This window comes from Megascapheus bottae, chromosome X, assembly GCF_031878675.1.
Source record: "Megascapheus bottae isolate mThoBot1 chromosome X, mThoBot2.hap1, whole genome shotgun sequence".
Taxonomy (NCBI): Eukaryota; Metazoa; Chordata; class Mammalia; order Rodentia; family Geomyidae; genus Megascapheus; species Megascapheus bottae.
In genome coordinates, this window is record NC_143547.1 from 31,596,980 (window position 1) to 31,615,534 (window position 18,555).

General features: G+C 40.9%; 1 protein-coding gene across 1 annotated transcript; it reads left to right on the forward strand.

The window, feature by feature from the left end:
• The first annotated feature begins 224 nt into the window (after nucleotides 1-224).
• Nucleotides 225-7,919, forward strand: Bmp15 (bone morphogenetic protein 15). The gene is made up of 2 exons (XM_090326589.1): nucleotides 225-549; nucleotides 7,060-7,919. The coding sequence occupies exons 1-2, from the start codon at nucleotides 225-227 to the stop codon at nucleotides 7,917-7,919; spliced, it is 1,185 nt and encodes a 394-aa protein (XP_090182715.1).
• Nucleotides 7,920-18,555: the final 10,636 nt, after the last annotated feature.

Here is an 18,555-nt window from a genome sequence, read left to right on the forward strand (position 1 = left end):
AGGCCAAGTTATTAGGAAACCTGCTTTAATCCAGGAAGCAGCAGTCCAGAGACTGCCTGCCTGCCTGCCTACCTGCCTGTCTGCCTGCCTCCTTGCCTTTTTTCCTTGTCACATCCATGGTGTTTGTTGAGCCAGGATGTGGTTACCTGTATGAAAAGAAGGGGCCAGAGAGACATGCTTTGGGTTTGGGTTGGAACTTGTTGCTGAACACCAGGCTTTTCAAGATGGCCCTCCTCATCATTCTTCGAATTCTTTTTGGGGGATTGGTGTTTTTTATGGAACAGAGAGTCCAAATTGTCAAAGCAGAGCAGCCCTCTGCGACTCCCCTTGCTGAGGACCCTGCTTTGCCTCTGATTCAGGAGCTGCTAGAAGAAGCCCCTGGCAAGCAGCAAATAAAGCCATGGCCCCAAGGGTATCCTTTGCGGTACATGCTGAAGTTGTACCAACGTTCAGCTGACCTACATGGGCACCCAAGGGAGAACCGCACCATTGGGGCCACAATGGTGAGGCTGGTGAGGCCCTCAGCCAATGTTGCAAGGCCTCTCAGAGGTGAGTTTTGCCCCCAGACTGCTTTAGAAGGGAGAAAAAAGGAATTTGGCTTTACTGTCGATTTTCATTGCCTGGTGATGGCTTTGATGGCTCAAGGCTAAAAAAAAAAATGAAAGGATGGCAAACTTGGGGAAAAATAAACCCTTCTGAAATCCTGCTTCCTTTTAGGGTTAGGGCTCTAACTTAACACCAGATTGCCTTGGGGCCTACTTTCCAGGCCCTGGGACAACCAAGTAAAGTTTTAGCCTCTATTGACTATAAAAAGTCTTAGGGCTTGTTATGATTCTGAAAAATGAATTGAGAAATAGCCAGCTCCATTCCTGTGATGCATTATTTATATGGTGATTTGCTGTAAGCAGGCAAAGGGTACAGGTGTTAGGAAAAATAAAGGGAATGAAAGGAGAGAAAGAAGGCAGACTTTGGCAGATACAAACCGACTTTAATCACTGCTGAAGAGGGACCTCATGTAACACCTAGCAGGGTCAGAGAATTAAAAAGAGCAGGTGAGTGTGGATGGTTAAAGTTGTGGGGTTTTTTTTTGGGGGGGGGGTGGGATTTTTTTTTCCAGTCCTGGGGCTTGTACTCAGGGTCAGAGTGCTATCTCTGAGCTTCTTTTTGCTCAAGATTAACATTCTCCCATTTGAGCCACAACACCACCTCCAGCTTTTTTTGTGATTAATGAGAGATAAGAGTCTTATGGATGTTTCTGCCCTGACTGGCTTTGAACCATGAACCTTTTATCTCAGCCTCCTGAGTAAGCTAGGATTACAGGCGTGAGCCACAGGTGCCCAGCAGGTTTAAGGATTTTATACATTCAAGTGTAAGGTCGTCTTTGGCATGCCTTTGTCCTGTCCTGTTTGGGCTTTATGGTATCCTTCTGATTTTTATATAAGGTCAGGGGTGAAGTTTTCCCCACAATCAGGAAGTTCCCTGTGGGCCAGGAGGAGACTAGTCAGCAGACCATGAGAACAACATTGAGTTATGAGAACAAAGCAGAGGCCCATCAACAGCATGACTATATGGCTTCAGATAGGATTGAAACAAGCTCACATCTGAAGGTCTGAATGTCTGACTCTGATCTTCCTTATCGTAGCCAATCCTTAACGATAGCCACTACAGTAGGTTGTCCAGGAGCAATTAGCTTAATTTTAAAGATAAGAAAACTAAGACCCACAGAAGTTTGGTAACTTGCAAATGTCACACAGTAGATGGTAAAGAGGAGATCTGAGCTCAAGACTAGTTCTAAAATCTGTTTGTAACTACTTCATAACTAAAGTCTTAAAATGTAATACCCGGCCGGGAGTTTGGCCTAGTGGTTAAAGTGCTTGCCTAGCATGCATAAAGACCCGGGTTCAATTCCTCAGTACCACATACATAGATAAAAGCCAGAAGTGGTGCTGAGGCTTAAGTGGTAGAGCTCTAGCCTTGAGAAAGTCCAAGGACAGTGCTCAAGCCCTGAGCTCAAGCCCAGGACTGGCAAAAAAAAATGTTTAAAAAAAATAAAATAAAATGTAATACCCCTGTCATTCTTGTATGAGGAGCAGTTTTCCTATTCAATCCTATTGGCTCCTTTGGGATTTAAGTACCAAACATGCTTTGGAATTTTGTTCCCATCATGCTCAATTCTGTTTTGAATAACTACATTAAATACTGTCCTTAGAAAAGAGCAGAAGTACTGGAATCTCTAAGGAAGGTAAAAAAACAAAACAAAAAAAAAAAACCCTTCAACTTCAAGGAACTCTTGGGGACCTGATGAAATTAATCCAGAACTTTCACTAGTTCCAGAGATGACTGTGGACAGAATCCACACTCCCCATCTCCAAGTAAGAAAACCCTCTGGAACTATCCATTAGCACGAGCTGATTGTATGCCAGACACTGTAAAACATTATTTTACTAACATGCCCCTTAACCTAATCTTCCTTTGTTTCATAGTAGTAACAATCGCTCTTTAGATGAGGAAACTAAGGCTTAGAATGTGTTTATCCATGCCATGTGGCTAGTAATCAGTGCAACTAAGTGTCAAACATAGGATCTGATGCTCCAGATCCTGAGCTTTTTAAATTACTATGCCATGTTGAATCACCAACAGATTTCCTTTTTTTTTTTTTTTGCCAGTCCTGGGCTTGAGCTCAGGACCTGAGCACTGTCCTTGGACTTTCTCAAGGCTAGAGCTCTACCACTTGAGCCTCAGCACCACTTCCGGCTTTTTTCTATATATGTGGTACCGAGGAATCGAACCCGGGTCTTCATGCATGCTAGGCAAGCACTTTAACCACTAGGCCAAACTCCCGGCCCCCAGATTTCTTTTTTGTTGTTGTTGTTTTGGTGAAATTGGAGTTTGAACTCAGGGTCTCAATCATTTGAGCCATGCCTCGAGTCGCAACATATTTGAAATGAGTACCTGAGAATGGATTTGGGTGAGATACTTCTTTGACCTCTATGGATCTAGAGATCCATACTGTAGAATGGATAGATAATTGCATAACAGTATTACAATAGGAACAAGACTTTGGAAGGTGTTAAACAATAGAGCACTCAGAGCTCCACAAAGAAATGGCTGCTTGGAGAAAAAAAAAAGCAAGCAAGAAGACTGATGGTAAGATTCTCTGAGGAAATCATTTTTGAACTGGTACAGGTGAAAAAAGGAGACTGTGCATATAGGCTGTGAAATATATATTCTGATTTAGGAAAGAGGAAATAGCTTGGTGTGGGTGAAGATGAATTCAATCAATGTGTATTCAGCAATTACTGAGTACTTGGCATACGGATGTGATGAAGTCAAGTAAAACACCCTACTCCCGTGAACTCCATGTTCTTATGGAGGATTTAATAATGGCAAATGGTGCTATCAAATAATTGAATAGGTTGTTTTTACATTGTTTGTTAATGTACATTGTAGAAAGGGGTTTCGGTGTTATTTCTATACATATAAATATACCATTACATATCAAAGTATATATATTGAAGTGTATATACATTTGTATATATATATACTTACATACTTATATTTACTTTATACTTTTATATATTTACTTTGTATAATTTTATATATATGCAAGTATATATGTGTGTGATAAAAATTTTATCTATTACTTTCTTTTTTTTAATTTAATTTTTTTTGCCTGTCCTGGGCTTGGGCTCAGGGCCTGAGCACTGTCCCTGGATTTTCTCAAGGCTAGGGCTCTACCACTTGAGCCACAGCACCATTTATGGTTTTTGCTATGTATGTGGTACTGAGGAATCGAACCCAGGTCTTCATGCATGGTAGGCAAACACTCTACCACTAGGCCAAACTCCTGGCCCCTTTAAATTTCATTTTATTGTCAGTGTGAGGTACAGGGGAGTTACACTTACATACATAAGAACATAAAATATTGAGTACATTGCTCCAACATTGTTACACCTGCTCATGTTTTTTCTCCCACTTTCTTTCCCCCACCACCCCAAGTTGTAAAGTTAATTTCCAACATATTGTCTTGGTATTATTGCTGTTACATTAGTTCATCCTTTGTTCTTTATTTCATCATCTTGCTCCCTTCCCTCCCCTAACCCCCATTCCTCTTTCTTATGGTCCATTCCATCCACTTTAAGCACAATTTAACAGGTTTCATTGTTCTATTTTTGGACAAGCATACAAAATACTTCAGTCATATCCACTCCCATCTTAACTGTCTCCTTTCATCCCCTCCTCCCACTGGTTCCCCCACCCCAAATCCTTCCCAAATCCTTCTCATATTTTACACTCATATCTTTTATTTTTTATTTATTTTTTTACCAGTCCTAGGCTTAAGCTCAGGGCCAGAGCACTGTCCTTAGATTTTTTTCAAGGCTAGAACTCTACCACTTGAGGCTCAGCACCACTTCTGGCTTTTCCTAAGTATGTGGTACCAAGGAATCAAACCCAGGTCTTTGTGCATGCTGGGCAAGCACTCTGCCACTAGGCCAAACTCCCGGTCCATATCTTTTATTTTTGAAATAAGTTGTTGGGATGGGGAATAACAATTATCTGCTTCCCTGGTGTTATTAGAAAAGGTACTTTTTAAAGAATTTATTAACATTGATTTTTACATCATATTTCAAATGACGTGTTAAACAAGTATTCAAGAAGAGAATCTCTATATATAATCAGGAAAGGTACTTTTGAAGAAGTGAACTGAAGCTTGTAAGATAAACCAAGCTTTAGAAGAGCAAGGAGAAGATGGAGCTTACAAGCATTTTGTGGAATGGTGGTTTAGGAGGCTGATAAGAGGCAGAGATTTGTAGGTCACAAAAAGGGATCTGGATTTCCTTCTGAAATGCAGCAGAGAGCTGTACAAATGAAGTTTGTCCACATTATATGAGACTAAAAAGAAGGATACCTAAGATTAGGCAAGTGTCCTGGGCTGAGTGTGGAACATGCAGGCATTTAGGGACTCTGGAAAGGATTCAGCCGCAGATGACAGGTTCAATCACACAGGATGTGTGAATCATTCCTTTCCCTGAAGAGTTCAGAGCAGACCCTTCCTGGCTGTATTCCTTAGCAACCACACCCTGCCTCAGGAAACGAGTAATGTCAAGGACTCAAAGGAAAAGGCAGTTCCTCCCCCAGACAGCCTGCTGAAGAGGTTGGGTTTGGGTTCCTTTTCAGGCAGGGTGGGGCAGGTGTATGGGTGGGCCCTCTTGGAAAGACTGTTGTAAGATGGGAGTGTGGAATAGTTTGAGAAAACAAATAGAAGTCTAGTTTGGGCCTAGTGTGCCTGATGGCTGGCGCCATAAACCTGAGGGTGTGTTGAGCATGAGTTGGAATGCCAACTTCTAAAAGTATTCTGGGATGTCAAGACATTAAAGAGTTTCTGTGTAAAAGGTCCTGATCTTCTCTTTAAAAAAATAAGATCCATGCACTCAGTAAAGTAGGTTAGGTGTATAATATGTAAGTTCACATGGATGTACTTAAAATGTTTGAAGATGAAAGAAGGATTTTATCCTGTGAGGTCTAGTTTTCGTAGTTTATGTCCTTTACCTTTTGCTGCAAATGGGGGCAAAAGTTCACAGCTCTGCTGGCACAGCCTTCCAACCTTTTGGCCACTGGGTGTCAGTCAGTATGACAGTTCAGATTAAAGCTCTTGATTATTATTAACAGCCATGCCCTTGGCCAACAAAACACTAATGGGATCAATACCAGCATTGTTAAGCTGGTATTTAAAATGAATGGACCAGGAGAAGTGGCTTATGCCTATAATGCTAGCTACTCAGGAAGCTGACATTTGAGGACTGTGGTTCTAAGTCAGCCTGGATAGGAAAGACCATGAGACCCTTATGTTCAATTAAACACTAAAAGACTAGAAGCAGAGCTGTGACTCAAGTGGTAGAGCACTATTCTTAAGTGAAAAGGCTAAGTGGCAATGCCTAGGCCCTGAATTCGAGTCCCCTACAAGTGCCAAAGAATAAAATAAAATGAATAAAAGGAGAACCAACAAGAAATTAGAAGAGAAGAGATTGAGAGTTAAAGGGGAAATGGCCAAAGAAGAAAATGATAACCTGCAAAACTGTTCATGATGGTGGTGGAATACAGAAAAGGGGGGGAAGCTGTCCCTATTAGGGGTAAATAGATAAATTATTCTGTGATATATTTTTGGCTTTGAAATGTTGGCAAGAATAGCACAATACTGGAATTTTCCACAAAGTTGTACCTAGGTAGTGATTGACATAAGCATGCTTAATCACCTTTAATCATCAACCTTTCATAGTCAATGACTAATAAAACTTATCTCCCTTAAAAATAGCATGCATATAGGATAATTTTATATTTGAGTTTTTCCCTCTGAGCCTAGCACTCTGAGGGATCTAAAAGTGCCAAGACATGATTTTTTTTTTCATATACACAGATTTGGATTCAAATCTTGACTTTACCAAATCTGGGCCTTAGTTTTTGTTTTTGTATAGTCAGTGCTGGGACAGAAATCCAGGCTTCATATATGCTAGGCAGGCACTATTCCAGTGAGCCATATCCCTGGGTTTTGCCTGCGTATACTTTACTGTAACTTCTTTGAGCTTCAATTTCCTTGTTTATAAAATGGGGACGATGGCCAGGCACAGGTAGCTCATGCCTGTAATCCTAGCAACTCAGAAGGCTGAGATCTGAGGATCATGGTTCAAAGCTGGCCCAGGCACTAAAAGTCCATGAGACTGTTAACCTCCAATGAACTACCAGAAAATGGGAAGTGGTGCTGTGGCACAAAGGGTAGAGCACTAGCTTTGAGCTGAAGAGCTCAAGGAGAGTGCCCAGGCCCAGATTTCAAGCTCCATGACAGACCAAAAAAAAGGGGGTGGGGGATAATAACTATCTCAAAGCTATTGCAGATTAGACCTCATACACACACACACATACCCATAGGATATATGAGTGAGTGTTCATGTATGTACTCAATAAACTATAAGTATTTACCTTGTGTTCATTTCAAAGCTGACTACAGTTGTCAGATTATATCAACTACTTTTGTAAGATATTAATCCCTTGTTATTTGCATAGGTCCCTTGCATATACAGAACCTGGACTTTCCTCTGGCATCCAATCAGGTGGCATACCAACTAGTCAGAGCCACTGTGATCTACCGCCACCAGCTTCGCCTTGCTCGCTGCCATCTCTCATGCCATGTGGAGCCCCGGATCCCCAAATGCTCAGCCAATCATTTTCCTTCTTCAGGAACAGCTTCCACAAAACCTTCCCTCATGCCTGAATCCTGGCTAGAGATGGATATCACACACTGTCTTCAGCAAAGGCTCTGGAATCGCAAGGGACGCAGATTCCTACGATTCCGTTTCATGTGTCAGCAGCAAAAAGGAAGAGGGGTTCTTGGGATCCAGTGGCATGGCACTTCCTCTTTGGACATTGCCTTCTTGTTACTGTATTTCAATGACACTCAGCAAAGTGTTCAGAAGGCTAAACTACTTCCCAGACGCCAGCAGGAGTTGATGGAAAATGAATCTTCTCTTTTCTTTCGGAGTACCCGACAAGCATGTGGTGTCACAGCTGAGGTTTCGTGCTCCTCCCAGCAACAGGATGAGCCTGTAAATAACCAGTGTTCTCTTCATCCTTACAAAGTCAGCTTCCGCCAGCTGGGCTGGGATCACTGGATCATTGCTCCCCATCTCTATACCCCCAACTACTGTAAAGGAATCTGTACTGGAGTGTTACCTTATGGTCTCAACTCTCCGAATCATGCCATCATCCAGGGCCTTGTCAATGAATTGGTGAACCACAGTGTCCCTCGGCCCTCCTGTGTCCCTTATAAGTTTCTTCCTATGAGCATCCTTCTGGTTGAGGCGAACGGGAATATTTTGTATAAGGAATATGAGGGTATGATTGCCCAGTCCTGCACCTGCAGGTAATATTGAAGTTACAGCTAGCTCAGATTGCTCACAAAATTGGAGATGGGTTTAAAATAAATACCTATGTTAAATGTGCAAGGGATCTTCCACCCAATCTAGAGGTTCTGTTCTTTCCCCATAGGCATTGTCACTTGTCTTTTTTTGCCCATTTGTGAGCTACTCGGTGTATAAAAACAGTTCTAATACTCATTTCCTAGCATGGATCAGTAATATTTAACCCTGATAGTCAAAGTCCTCAGTGCTTGGATAAGATGTTCCTTTGGAGACATGTTCTCCATTTTGTCTTTTTTTTTAAGTTGTGACTTTGTTCAAAGCCACTCATCCATGCTAGTAGAAATGTTATATCTGATTTCATTCTGGGCTTGCCAGGTTTGTGTGTTCAGTGGGCTCTGGGCATTGGTTTCAGGGAGATAAATTTACTTGCTTGTGGGATAACCAAACTTGGACCAAATGATACTTGCAGTGCGTGTGTGTGTGTGTGTGTGTGTGTGTGTGTGTGTGTGTGTGTGTGTGTGTGTGTGCGTGTGTGTGTGTGTGTGTGTGTGTGTGTGTGTAGTGGGAATGATAGTCTCTTCCACTGTGTTACAACCCAGTCGAATGTGATTCCTTTAAAATCCTATGATGTGTTTGAGTGATGGAATTGGGCTGTATTGCAAATAAAGGGTTTTGTTAATGAAAATCTCAAATGATTTGAGGACTGGAGGAGAGTAAATAAAGGGCATTCATTTTCCTTTTCCCCTTTACCTATGACTGAGAGCTCAACCCTGTCTTTGAGGGGTTGAGCAGGGTTGGAGGCTGCTCAGAATTCTACTTCCTAAAGTCAACAGTGCTAATGAGTCACCTTCACAAATGGGCCCCATTGAAAAGTCCAGTTAGTCTTTGCCTCTGCCCACAGGACTGAGGTGGGGAGTGTACATATGACGGCCACACTCGAATTCCTAGCTATGATAAGTTCATTCATTTCCCCATTCCCTTCTCAACAGTCCACTCCCACCTGAATGAGTATCTTGGAGGGCTATGCATACACACATTTGCTTTTCTAAGCTGATCCTCATATTCTTTTGCCTCTCTGTATCTTTGAGAATTTTTTTCCTTTGGGAATTTGATCACATTTTGTTTCCATCTTCAGGCTGAGGTCTCACTCCTCCATTTGTGTACTACATAGTTTCATTCAATGCATTCCAAAAGAGATGGCGCTCCTTTTAAGTGAATTCACACATATCTTACTCTTCGTATGATCAAATCCTAATAAGTCCTTTGATGAACACAACATAAATATTTTCGGGAACATATTCCTCCTAACACTGAAGGCATCATTTTCACAAATTACATTAATTTTCCCAGTGGAAGAAATGTAGTACATGCAGTTATATACGAAGTAGGATGATTAACTTTTATGTCCAAATAATTCAATACTGTATGAATGAATGTGACAACTGTGTTATGCACAATGATCTGGGAGACGAAGTTTAGGCTTCTAGTCCAGCCATTTCTCTAGCCTACCTAGATTGGCATAAATATATAACAAGCCTGAAGATAGACCTTGAATATGGATTCGGGCCCTGAGTTTAGCCTCTTAATTTTTTTAAATAATTAGGATGTTCAGAAAATCATAATCTGGCTGTGTGAAATGTGAATACCTGTGAACTTTTAAGATGCTTATGGAGGACTCCCCAAGTTAATGGTTCCTGTTATCCATTAAGCTCTCAGATGTCAAAATACCCAAGGGAAACACTGGCAGGATGGTGCTAATTATGTCCAATGTTATGGATTCTCTTTTCTTTTGAAGCATTGCTTCCATAGAGCCCTTGTTTTGGCCAAATCCAAAGGAAGAGATCTTTACCTCGAACCTTTCTCTGAGAGGAAGGTGACAGGTTCATTTTTGTAGCAAAGTGTGTAGATATGGAAATCTCCCTGCCCTGATGAGTGAGTAGAAGAGGTCACTTGGATTGAACAGGAGCCAGGAAGCAAAGTCTACTTTGTTCTAATAATGCTAATAACCCACATCTTCATGTACTGTGTGGCTCCAACAGGACAGGCATTTAAACTTGCTTCTGACTTTGGCACTTTCTTGAATTTAACTTGATAATATATTATACCTAATGTGGGAAAAATGGTGTCAGGCAAAATTTATCTTCAGTTCCATGAAGTATCTGAAGGCTAAATCTTGTAAAATATTATTTCATATGTCTTCAGTTAACTCAGTAGTATATGTGAGAAGGACCACCCCAAATTAAAAATACCTTTCAGTGATAGACCACATTCCTGCTATTTGTAAAGTCCTAGGTTTGATCCCCTGCAGAACAAGAAAAAAATTCCTATAACCATTAGCAATGAAGTCCCATTATTCTTTATCACGAGCCCCAGGATGTTATTAGTCTAATTTTTTGCCAGTCCTGGGGCTTGATCTCAGGACCTGAGCACTGTCCTTGGACTTTCTCAAGGATAGAGCTCTGCCACTTGAACCACGGCACCATTTATGGCTTTTTCTTTGTATGCGATACTGAGGAATCAAACCCATGCTAGGCAAGCACTCTACCACTAGGCCACACTCCTAGCCCCTCATCTGATTTCTTCTTCTAAAGAGTATGGGTAATTGTGTAAATTGAGTTACATAATATTTAGTCTCTTGGGGCTAGCTTCTTTGGCACCATTATGAAGGGCTAAAGTCCTAAATATTGACACCACCAAAAGATGGTAAGGATGTGGAAAACAGAAATTCTTATTCACTACTGGTAAGAAAACAAGATGGTACAGCCACTTTGGTAGACAGTCCAGCAGTTTTTATAAACTAAGCATAGATTCATCTTGGAGTCCTACAACTTTCCTTGATAGTTATTTAAATGAGCTGAAATTGTGTGTTCACACAAGAACCTAGCCACGAAGTTTATAGCAGATTGTTGATGATTGCTAAAATTTCTGGAAGCAACTAAGATATATTTAAATAGTTGAGTGGGTAAACAAGCTCTAGTCCATTACATATATATATATAATATATATTACTCATTAAAAGATCTATCAAGTCATGCAAAGATATGAGACAGCAGTAAATATGGATTGCTAATAGAATTCAGTCTGAAAAGATTTCATCTGTGTGATTCTACTCATATGCCAGTCAAAAATTGTCAGAACTGGGCTGTGAGTGCAGCCTAGTGTCGGGGTGCATTCCTAGCATGCACAAAGGCCTGGGTTCAATTCCTCGGTACCACATACACAGAAAAAGACAGAAGTAGTGGTGTGGCTCAAGTGTAGAGTGCTAGCCTTGAGAAAGCTCAAAGACCGTGCCCAGGCCCTGTGCTTAAGCCCCTGGACTGGCAAAAAATGTCAAAACTACAGAGACCACAAAAGGATCAGTAGTTTCCACAGGTCTTGATGGGAGGGGAGGAATGAATGCATGGAACATGGAAGATTTTTAGGACAGTGTAATGGTAGATACATGATCTACATTTGTTAAAGCCCACAGTTTGAATTAAATGTGAAAGTAAACTATAAGCTTTGGTTAATAAAGTAGCAATAAATTCATAAATCGTGGCATAAATCTGCATAAATCTTGTTACCTTCAGGGTAAAAGAGGGTAGAGAAGGAAGGGTTGCATATGGGAATGCAGCCATAACATAAACCTATTTAGTTACTTGTTTTGTTGCTGGTACCATGGCTTCAACTCAGGGTTTCATGTTCCCTAGTTCACTACTGGTGATCTACCACTTGAGCCACACTTTCAGCCTGGCTTTTTACCACATCTCTACTATAGGCTTTTTGCTTGTTAAGTGAAGATTTTTCAGCCTGGATTAGTTTGGAACTGCAATTCTCCAAGCCTCAAACTCTTGTGAAGCTAGGATTATAGGATTGAGCTACAATCTCCTGGAAACATACACTTCAATTGAAATTGGCAAAAAAAAGTATATGTAAAAAAGAATAGACATTGTGGAATGGCTGAATCAAGCCTAAATTTCTGGACAAGTTGTGTTTATGGGCAATCCTGATAATGAAGTGCTCAGATTGGCTTGGTAGCTGGGTCAGCAGGGTAAGTAGAATTACTGATCATGCCTGCTTGGGATAGGATTCATTCTGTGTTCCCAGGGCTACTCTGTAGTCTGGGTCCACAAGATCTCTACATGATACAGCCTGCTTCTTTTGTCAGTTGCTTGAACTCTGGGCCTGGATGATGTCCCTGAGCTCTTCAGATGAAGGCTACTGCTCTACCACTTTGAGCCCAGCACCTCTTCTATTTTTCTGGTGGTTAATTGTAGATAAGAGTCACATAGACTTTCCTGACCAGCCTGGCTTTGAAACTAGGTCCTCAGATCTTAGTCTCCTGAGAAGTTAATATTACAGGTGAGAGCCATCAGTGCCCATCTTTGGAGAGGACTCCTTTCTAGACTCTTCAATATGTCATTTCTCTTATTTCATGTTGGACCCAGGAGCTGTGATTTCCTTCTTGTTCTCCTCAACTCTCCAAAACATATTTCTGTATGTAGATATTTGTCAACTTATATTTCTGACTAGAGCTACTATTTTGTTCTACCCCTGTGTCAACTCTTTGTACCTTCTTAATTTCCCTTAAGCCTAAGACTATACTGAATAAAAAGCAAAACTTTTTTTTCCGGTAGGGGGTGTTTGTTTTGTGTTTGATGCTAGTCCTAGGTCTTAAACTCAGGAATTTAGTCTCAGCGAGTCTCCCGACAATAACCCTACACTGCACATTACTGAAGTCCTACCACAGATGCTGCTGCTGGCAATGGCCTCAGCTGGTAACATGCAAGAACTTCACAACGGAATTGGGATGTAAGGGAAATAGAAGATGAGCATCCCAAGTCCACTTTCTCCTTTGAAAAATTTCACATTTTTTAAAATTTTTTTCTTGTAATTAATAAAAGGGTTACATGATATTTGCCAGATAGAAGGTGCATTAATTCACATACATTGACACCCTTTCACATGTCTTGGTACCCATTACCCTCCCCCCCACTACCCACCCCCCATCTTGGTTTTCCCCCCTTCCCTATCAAATTTCAAATAACCAAATACAAATAAATTCAATATATCAGATAACAAAGTGAGATACTGTAACAATATGAGATACCCAAGGGACTGCAAAGGAGATGAGAGATAACATAGTACATTAAGGACAACAATCATTCATTATATGGCTTTTGTTTCAATATCCTGGAGGTCCTTTCAATTAGCTTCATACTATATGGCCTTATGTATCAAGGTTTTGCTCTATTGCAGATCTCTGCTAGTAGAGCCCAAGGTTTCTACTGATTATGAAAATTTCATATCTTTTGTAACTCAACTGAAATCATTGTTGTCTTTGAGCGGTCACTCAGGCTATGGTAAGATTACTGGATGGCATGAGACCAACAAGCAGCTGTCAGTAGCTGAGATTTTCCAGAATGGAGAGTCCTTCTTTGAAAACATGTTGAATTCCAGCATTCGAACCATCAAATGTATAACCAAATACTGCAGGTAAGAAGGTGTTTGTTTCTCCAGCTACTCATAGCCAAAATGTTCAGAGATTCCAGGGTTTAGATGACCCTCTGCTTTATTATTTTAGGAACATTACCATGTGGAGTTAAAAAAAACTGAGAGCATGAGGGAGTGATGTAAAACCATAAGGGAGATGAAGCAATTGCTGTGCCTTGTTTCTGTGGCAATAGGCCTAAACAACTAGTGTAATTGATTTGGGGCAAGGGCATGTTTTATTATGAACTACGGGGGCTGGGTGGAGCTGAATGAGGATAAGAGAAGAGACCAAGTCACTGTCCCATGAAACTGTCCTGTTCATTTCTTCATACCAATTGGGATCATACTCGGGGGAAATATTTTACTCAGAAAAGCTCTGACTTGGGAGGATAGGAATCCCCAAAACCAGGTTACAAGAACACTCTCTTCCTTTCATTCCAACCCTGCACCTCATACACACATGTTTTAGCTGTTAGCCACCAGGCATTGTTGAGAGGAAGGAGGACTGTGATTCCTATGGAAATTCTCAGCCCACCAATCTCCCCCATCTCACAGGAACGAAGGGTCTCTGTAGCATATGCCACAGTTACCTGCTTTTCTGTTTCCCATTTATTGAAGTCATATAGGTTCCAAGGAGATGAGTGTTTCCCTTGTAAAGTATACACACACATGCTGCTGTCATTTCATAATCCACATCCCCTCATAAACCAGAAACAAACAAAAAGACAATTTGGTCTTAGTTCTGGGATTTGAACTCAGAGCCTGGGTACTGTCCCTAAAGCTTGTCTGCTCAAGGTTAGCATTCTACCACTTGAGGCCCAACTTCACTTCCAACTGTACTATCCCAGCCATTTTGGAACCCTTGAAACCCCCAGCAACAGAGTTACCAGCACTGAGTGAACAAAGTTAAAAGTCAGTTTAATCGCAGTGCAGCAGCTACTCTCCACCTTCGGGCTGATAGAGAGCAGCCCTGACCTTCAATGGGGCTGAGCTTTTAAAGGAGAGCGCCACACACAGGTGGTCTTGTTCAACAGGGAAACACCACGCAGGTGGTCAAGCAGTTTAAGTATTTTTACAAAAACAGACTTAGACAGCTAATCCTGACACCAGCTTTTTTTTATTTTTATTTTTGTTGTATACAGGAGTTACAGTTAAATTCGCCAGATAGTTGGTGCATTACTTTTCACACATTGATACCCCTTCTCATGTTTTTGCCCCCGTTTCCCTCCCCCACCCCCTCAGCTTTTTTTTTTTGGTGGTGGTTAATGGGAGATAAGAGTCTTATGGATTTTCCTTCCCATCTTGGCTTCTAAAGCTTGGTTCTAAAATCTCAGCCTCCTGAGTAGCTAGGATTAGAAGAGTGAGCCACCAGTGCCCAGTAAGTAAAATATTTTAATATTCCCCACTGTGATTGCTACCCCTTGTTGTTTCCTTACAGTCAATGGCCTATAACAGTCAATGAAATCCAGCTGAGGGTAGATTTCAGGTGGGAAGTCTAAGGATCCTGTGCAGTCTTTTGTATCTTCTCCTTGGATCATGTGGAAAGGATGCCATAGGTTTAGGAGAGTAAAGGCCTTTGGATGATGGGGAGCATGTCATTATTGGAGGTCTCTGGGCTGTCACCTGTTTTAAGCTTTCTGACATGACTAAGCCCTAATCATAGCTACAAAGCCAAGAAGCCTGGAAACTTGAGGACAGGTTGAAAGGCTTGATTTGAATAGCATAGCCATTTTCTCCATTTTTAAATGAAAATACTTCCCCCTACTGTAAAAGAACTGCATACACCAGCTACTGGTGGCTCATGCCTGTAATGCTAGCTTCTCAGGAGGTTAAGATCTGAGGATTACAGTTTGAAGCCAACCCAGGAAGGAAAGTCCATGAAACTCTTAACTTTCAGCTAACCACCAAAAAGCTCAAGTGGTAAAGCCTTGAGCAATAAAGCTAAGCAAGTGTGAGGAGTTAAGGCCCCGCCATCAGTACATACACAAAAATTAGAACTATATAAACATGCCTTTAAAAATCAAGTATACAGAATGATCTAAAATGTGCAGTAAACTAGTAAAAGTCCCTTCCTTAACCCTGGCCTCTCAAACTTCATCTTCAAAGGTGAGCATTTTAAATACCTTGTGGATGTTTCCAGAAATGTTGGATATATTTTTAATTTTTATTGTTATTACAAAAGTGATGTACATAGGTTACAGTCACATAAGTCAGGTAAAGAATGTTGCAATCTTGCAAAGCAATTATATACATTCTGTTCTGTTTTGAAAAAAAAATTTGTGTGCATTCTCTGCTACATATTGCTTTTTTCAAATTATATATGCAGGGTATGTTAATAGCAGGGCTTGTGGATGGGTTTCATGTAAACTTGCCTTAACTAAATCTATTTTAAAAATTAAAAATATAGCTGGATGCCAGTGGCTTACTCCTGTAGTCCTAGCTACTCAGGAGGTGAGATCTGCCAGCCTTGGCAGAAAATTCCCCATGAGATTCTTATCTCCAGTTAACCACGCAAAAAAACCTGGAAGTAAGGCTGTGGCTCAAATTGGTAGAGCCTTGAAGAAAAAACTCAGGGCCAAGCAGCCAGGCCCTGAGTTCAAGCCCCATGGCAAATTGACCAAAAATAAATAAAAGTAATACCAATGCCTGCTTAAACACTCCATAAGAACTGAAGAAAAGAAAGTAAGTCCTGTGATTCAAAGGCAGCCTCTAACAAATTTATTGTATATCCTTCTAGAAACCTCGATAAAATTACAGGTACATAGATATGTATGAGATAATGTATGCTTGTTCTGAATGGCACCTGTTAAGAAAATATTACATCATATTAATTGTGCAAATCTGTATCTCATTTGTCTCCACTTGCATTTATGTTGGAAGGAATAATGTTGAATCTATAAACCAGATTTATCTTAACAATATTAAGGATTTTCTTCCTTTCCTCTTTTTTTTTTGCTAGTCCTGGGGCTTGAACTCAGAGCCTGGGCACTATCCTTGGGCTTTCCTAAAGGGTAGAACTGTATCACTTGAGCCATAGCACCACTTCTGGGTTTTTCTTTGTATGTGGTACCTAGGAATTGAACCAAGGGCTTTGTGCATGCTAGGCAAGCACTCTACCACTAGGCTACCCTCCTGGCCCCAATATTAAGGTTTTAATTCATAGAAGTAGGGTGCCTTTTCATTCATTTAGGTCTCATTTATTTCAGTAAGTTTTTGTTCCTTTTTTTGTTTTGGCTAGTCCTGGGACTTAAACTCAGAGCACTGCCCTTGAAGTTTCTCAAAGCTAGCACTTTAACCTTGAGCCACATCACCACCTCTTGTTTTTTCTGTGTATGTGGTACCAAGGAATCAATCTTCATGCAAGCAAGCACACAACCGCTAAGCCACACTCCTGGCCCGTGATGATTTTAATATAAAATATATTTTTTAGCTACTCAGAATCTGAGGATCCTGAGATCTGGGGATAGCAGGTCAAGCTAGCACAAGCACTAATGACCATGAGACTCCAATTAACAATTATAAAACTGAAGTGGTGCTGTGGCTTAAAGGATAGGGCGGCAGCCTTGAGCTAAAGAGCTCAGCGATAATGCCCAGGCCAGGGGTAGGGGGGCAATCTTGAGCTGAAGAGCTCAGAGACAGTGACAACAACAACAATATATATATATATAAATATATATATATATATATATATATATATATATATTACCTTCTTCTTTTGTGCAGTGGTGGGTTTTCAACTAAGGACCTTAAACCAGCTCAGATGACACTCTACTACTGGAACCACACCACCAACCCTGCTTTTGGCAGGTTATTTTAAAGATTCAGTCTCATAGACCTTTCTGCTTGGGCTAGCCTATTGTACTCCAGGCTTCACCTCCAGAGTGGATGGGATTATAGACATGAACTACTGGTACTTGGCTTATTTTGTTCTTTTTGAGACTATTGAAATAAAAGTATAGTGAAGACATTATCACTTCGATTGTAATTCCTGCCATGGTACACTCAATTATTAACTCGGTTTATGTAGATTTCTTTGGGTTTTCCACATACAAGTTTTCGTAGTAAATTCTTTTTTGTATTTTTTTCTTGATTTTTCTTTTTGCTGATTCTGAGGCTTGAACTCAGGGTCTCATGCTCTTGCTCAATTAGCACTCTACTAATTGAGTCACATCTCCAGTTCTATAAATTTGCCTAATCTGAACAGAAAGTTTTGCCTCTTCCTTTCCAATTAGAATGCCTTTTTTTTCTTCCTTTTACTGTTGACTAGAACATCCAGTACAATGCAAAATAGAAGGGGTAAAAAAAGAAATCCTGCCAGGTACTGGTAGCTCGGGCCTGTAATCCTAGCTACTCAGGTGGCTGAAGTCTGAGGATCGCAGTTCAAATCCAGCCCAGGCACTAAAGTCTGTGAAACTCCTTTTTTGTGTGTGGGTCATGGGGCTTGAACTCAGCCTAGGTGCTGTCCCTGAGCTCTACAGCTTAAATCTACCGCCCTACCCTTGAGCCAAACCCCACTTCCCATTTTCTAGAGGTTAATTGGAGATAAAAGTCTCAGGTCATTTTGTGCCCGGGCTGGCTTTGAACCTTGATCCTTCAGCCACCACACCTGGCTAAGTCTGTGAAACTCTTATCTCCAATTAACCACCAGAAAACTGGAAGTGGTTTGGTGGCTCAAGTGGTAGAGCAGTAGCCTTGAGGTGAAGAGCATAGGGACAGTGACCAGGCCCAGAGGTCAAGCCCCAGAGTCTACAAAAAATAAAAGAAAAATCCCTGTGCTGTTTCTAATCTTTAGATGTTAGTGCACGCCAGCACTAACATTACTATTAATACTTTTCTCTTGCATACCCTTGATCAGATTCAGGAACTTTCTTTCTTTCTGTCTTTTTTTTGCCAGTACTGGGGCTTGAACTCAGCACTGTCCTTGGTCTTTCTCAAGCCTAGTACTCTTCTACCACTAGGCTGTGCTCCCATCCCTCCTTCTTTCTTTGATGAGCTTGATAATATTGTAAAGGTGATCTACAGAGGGGTTACAGCACCCTAAGTCAGGTGATGAGAGCTTGATTTTTAGTCATGACAGTGGTAGAATTTTGTCAAAAAATTTTTCTGTATCTATTGAGATGCTTGATGTGATCATCATGTACTCAACTGCTCTGATATGGAATATTCAACT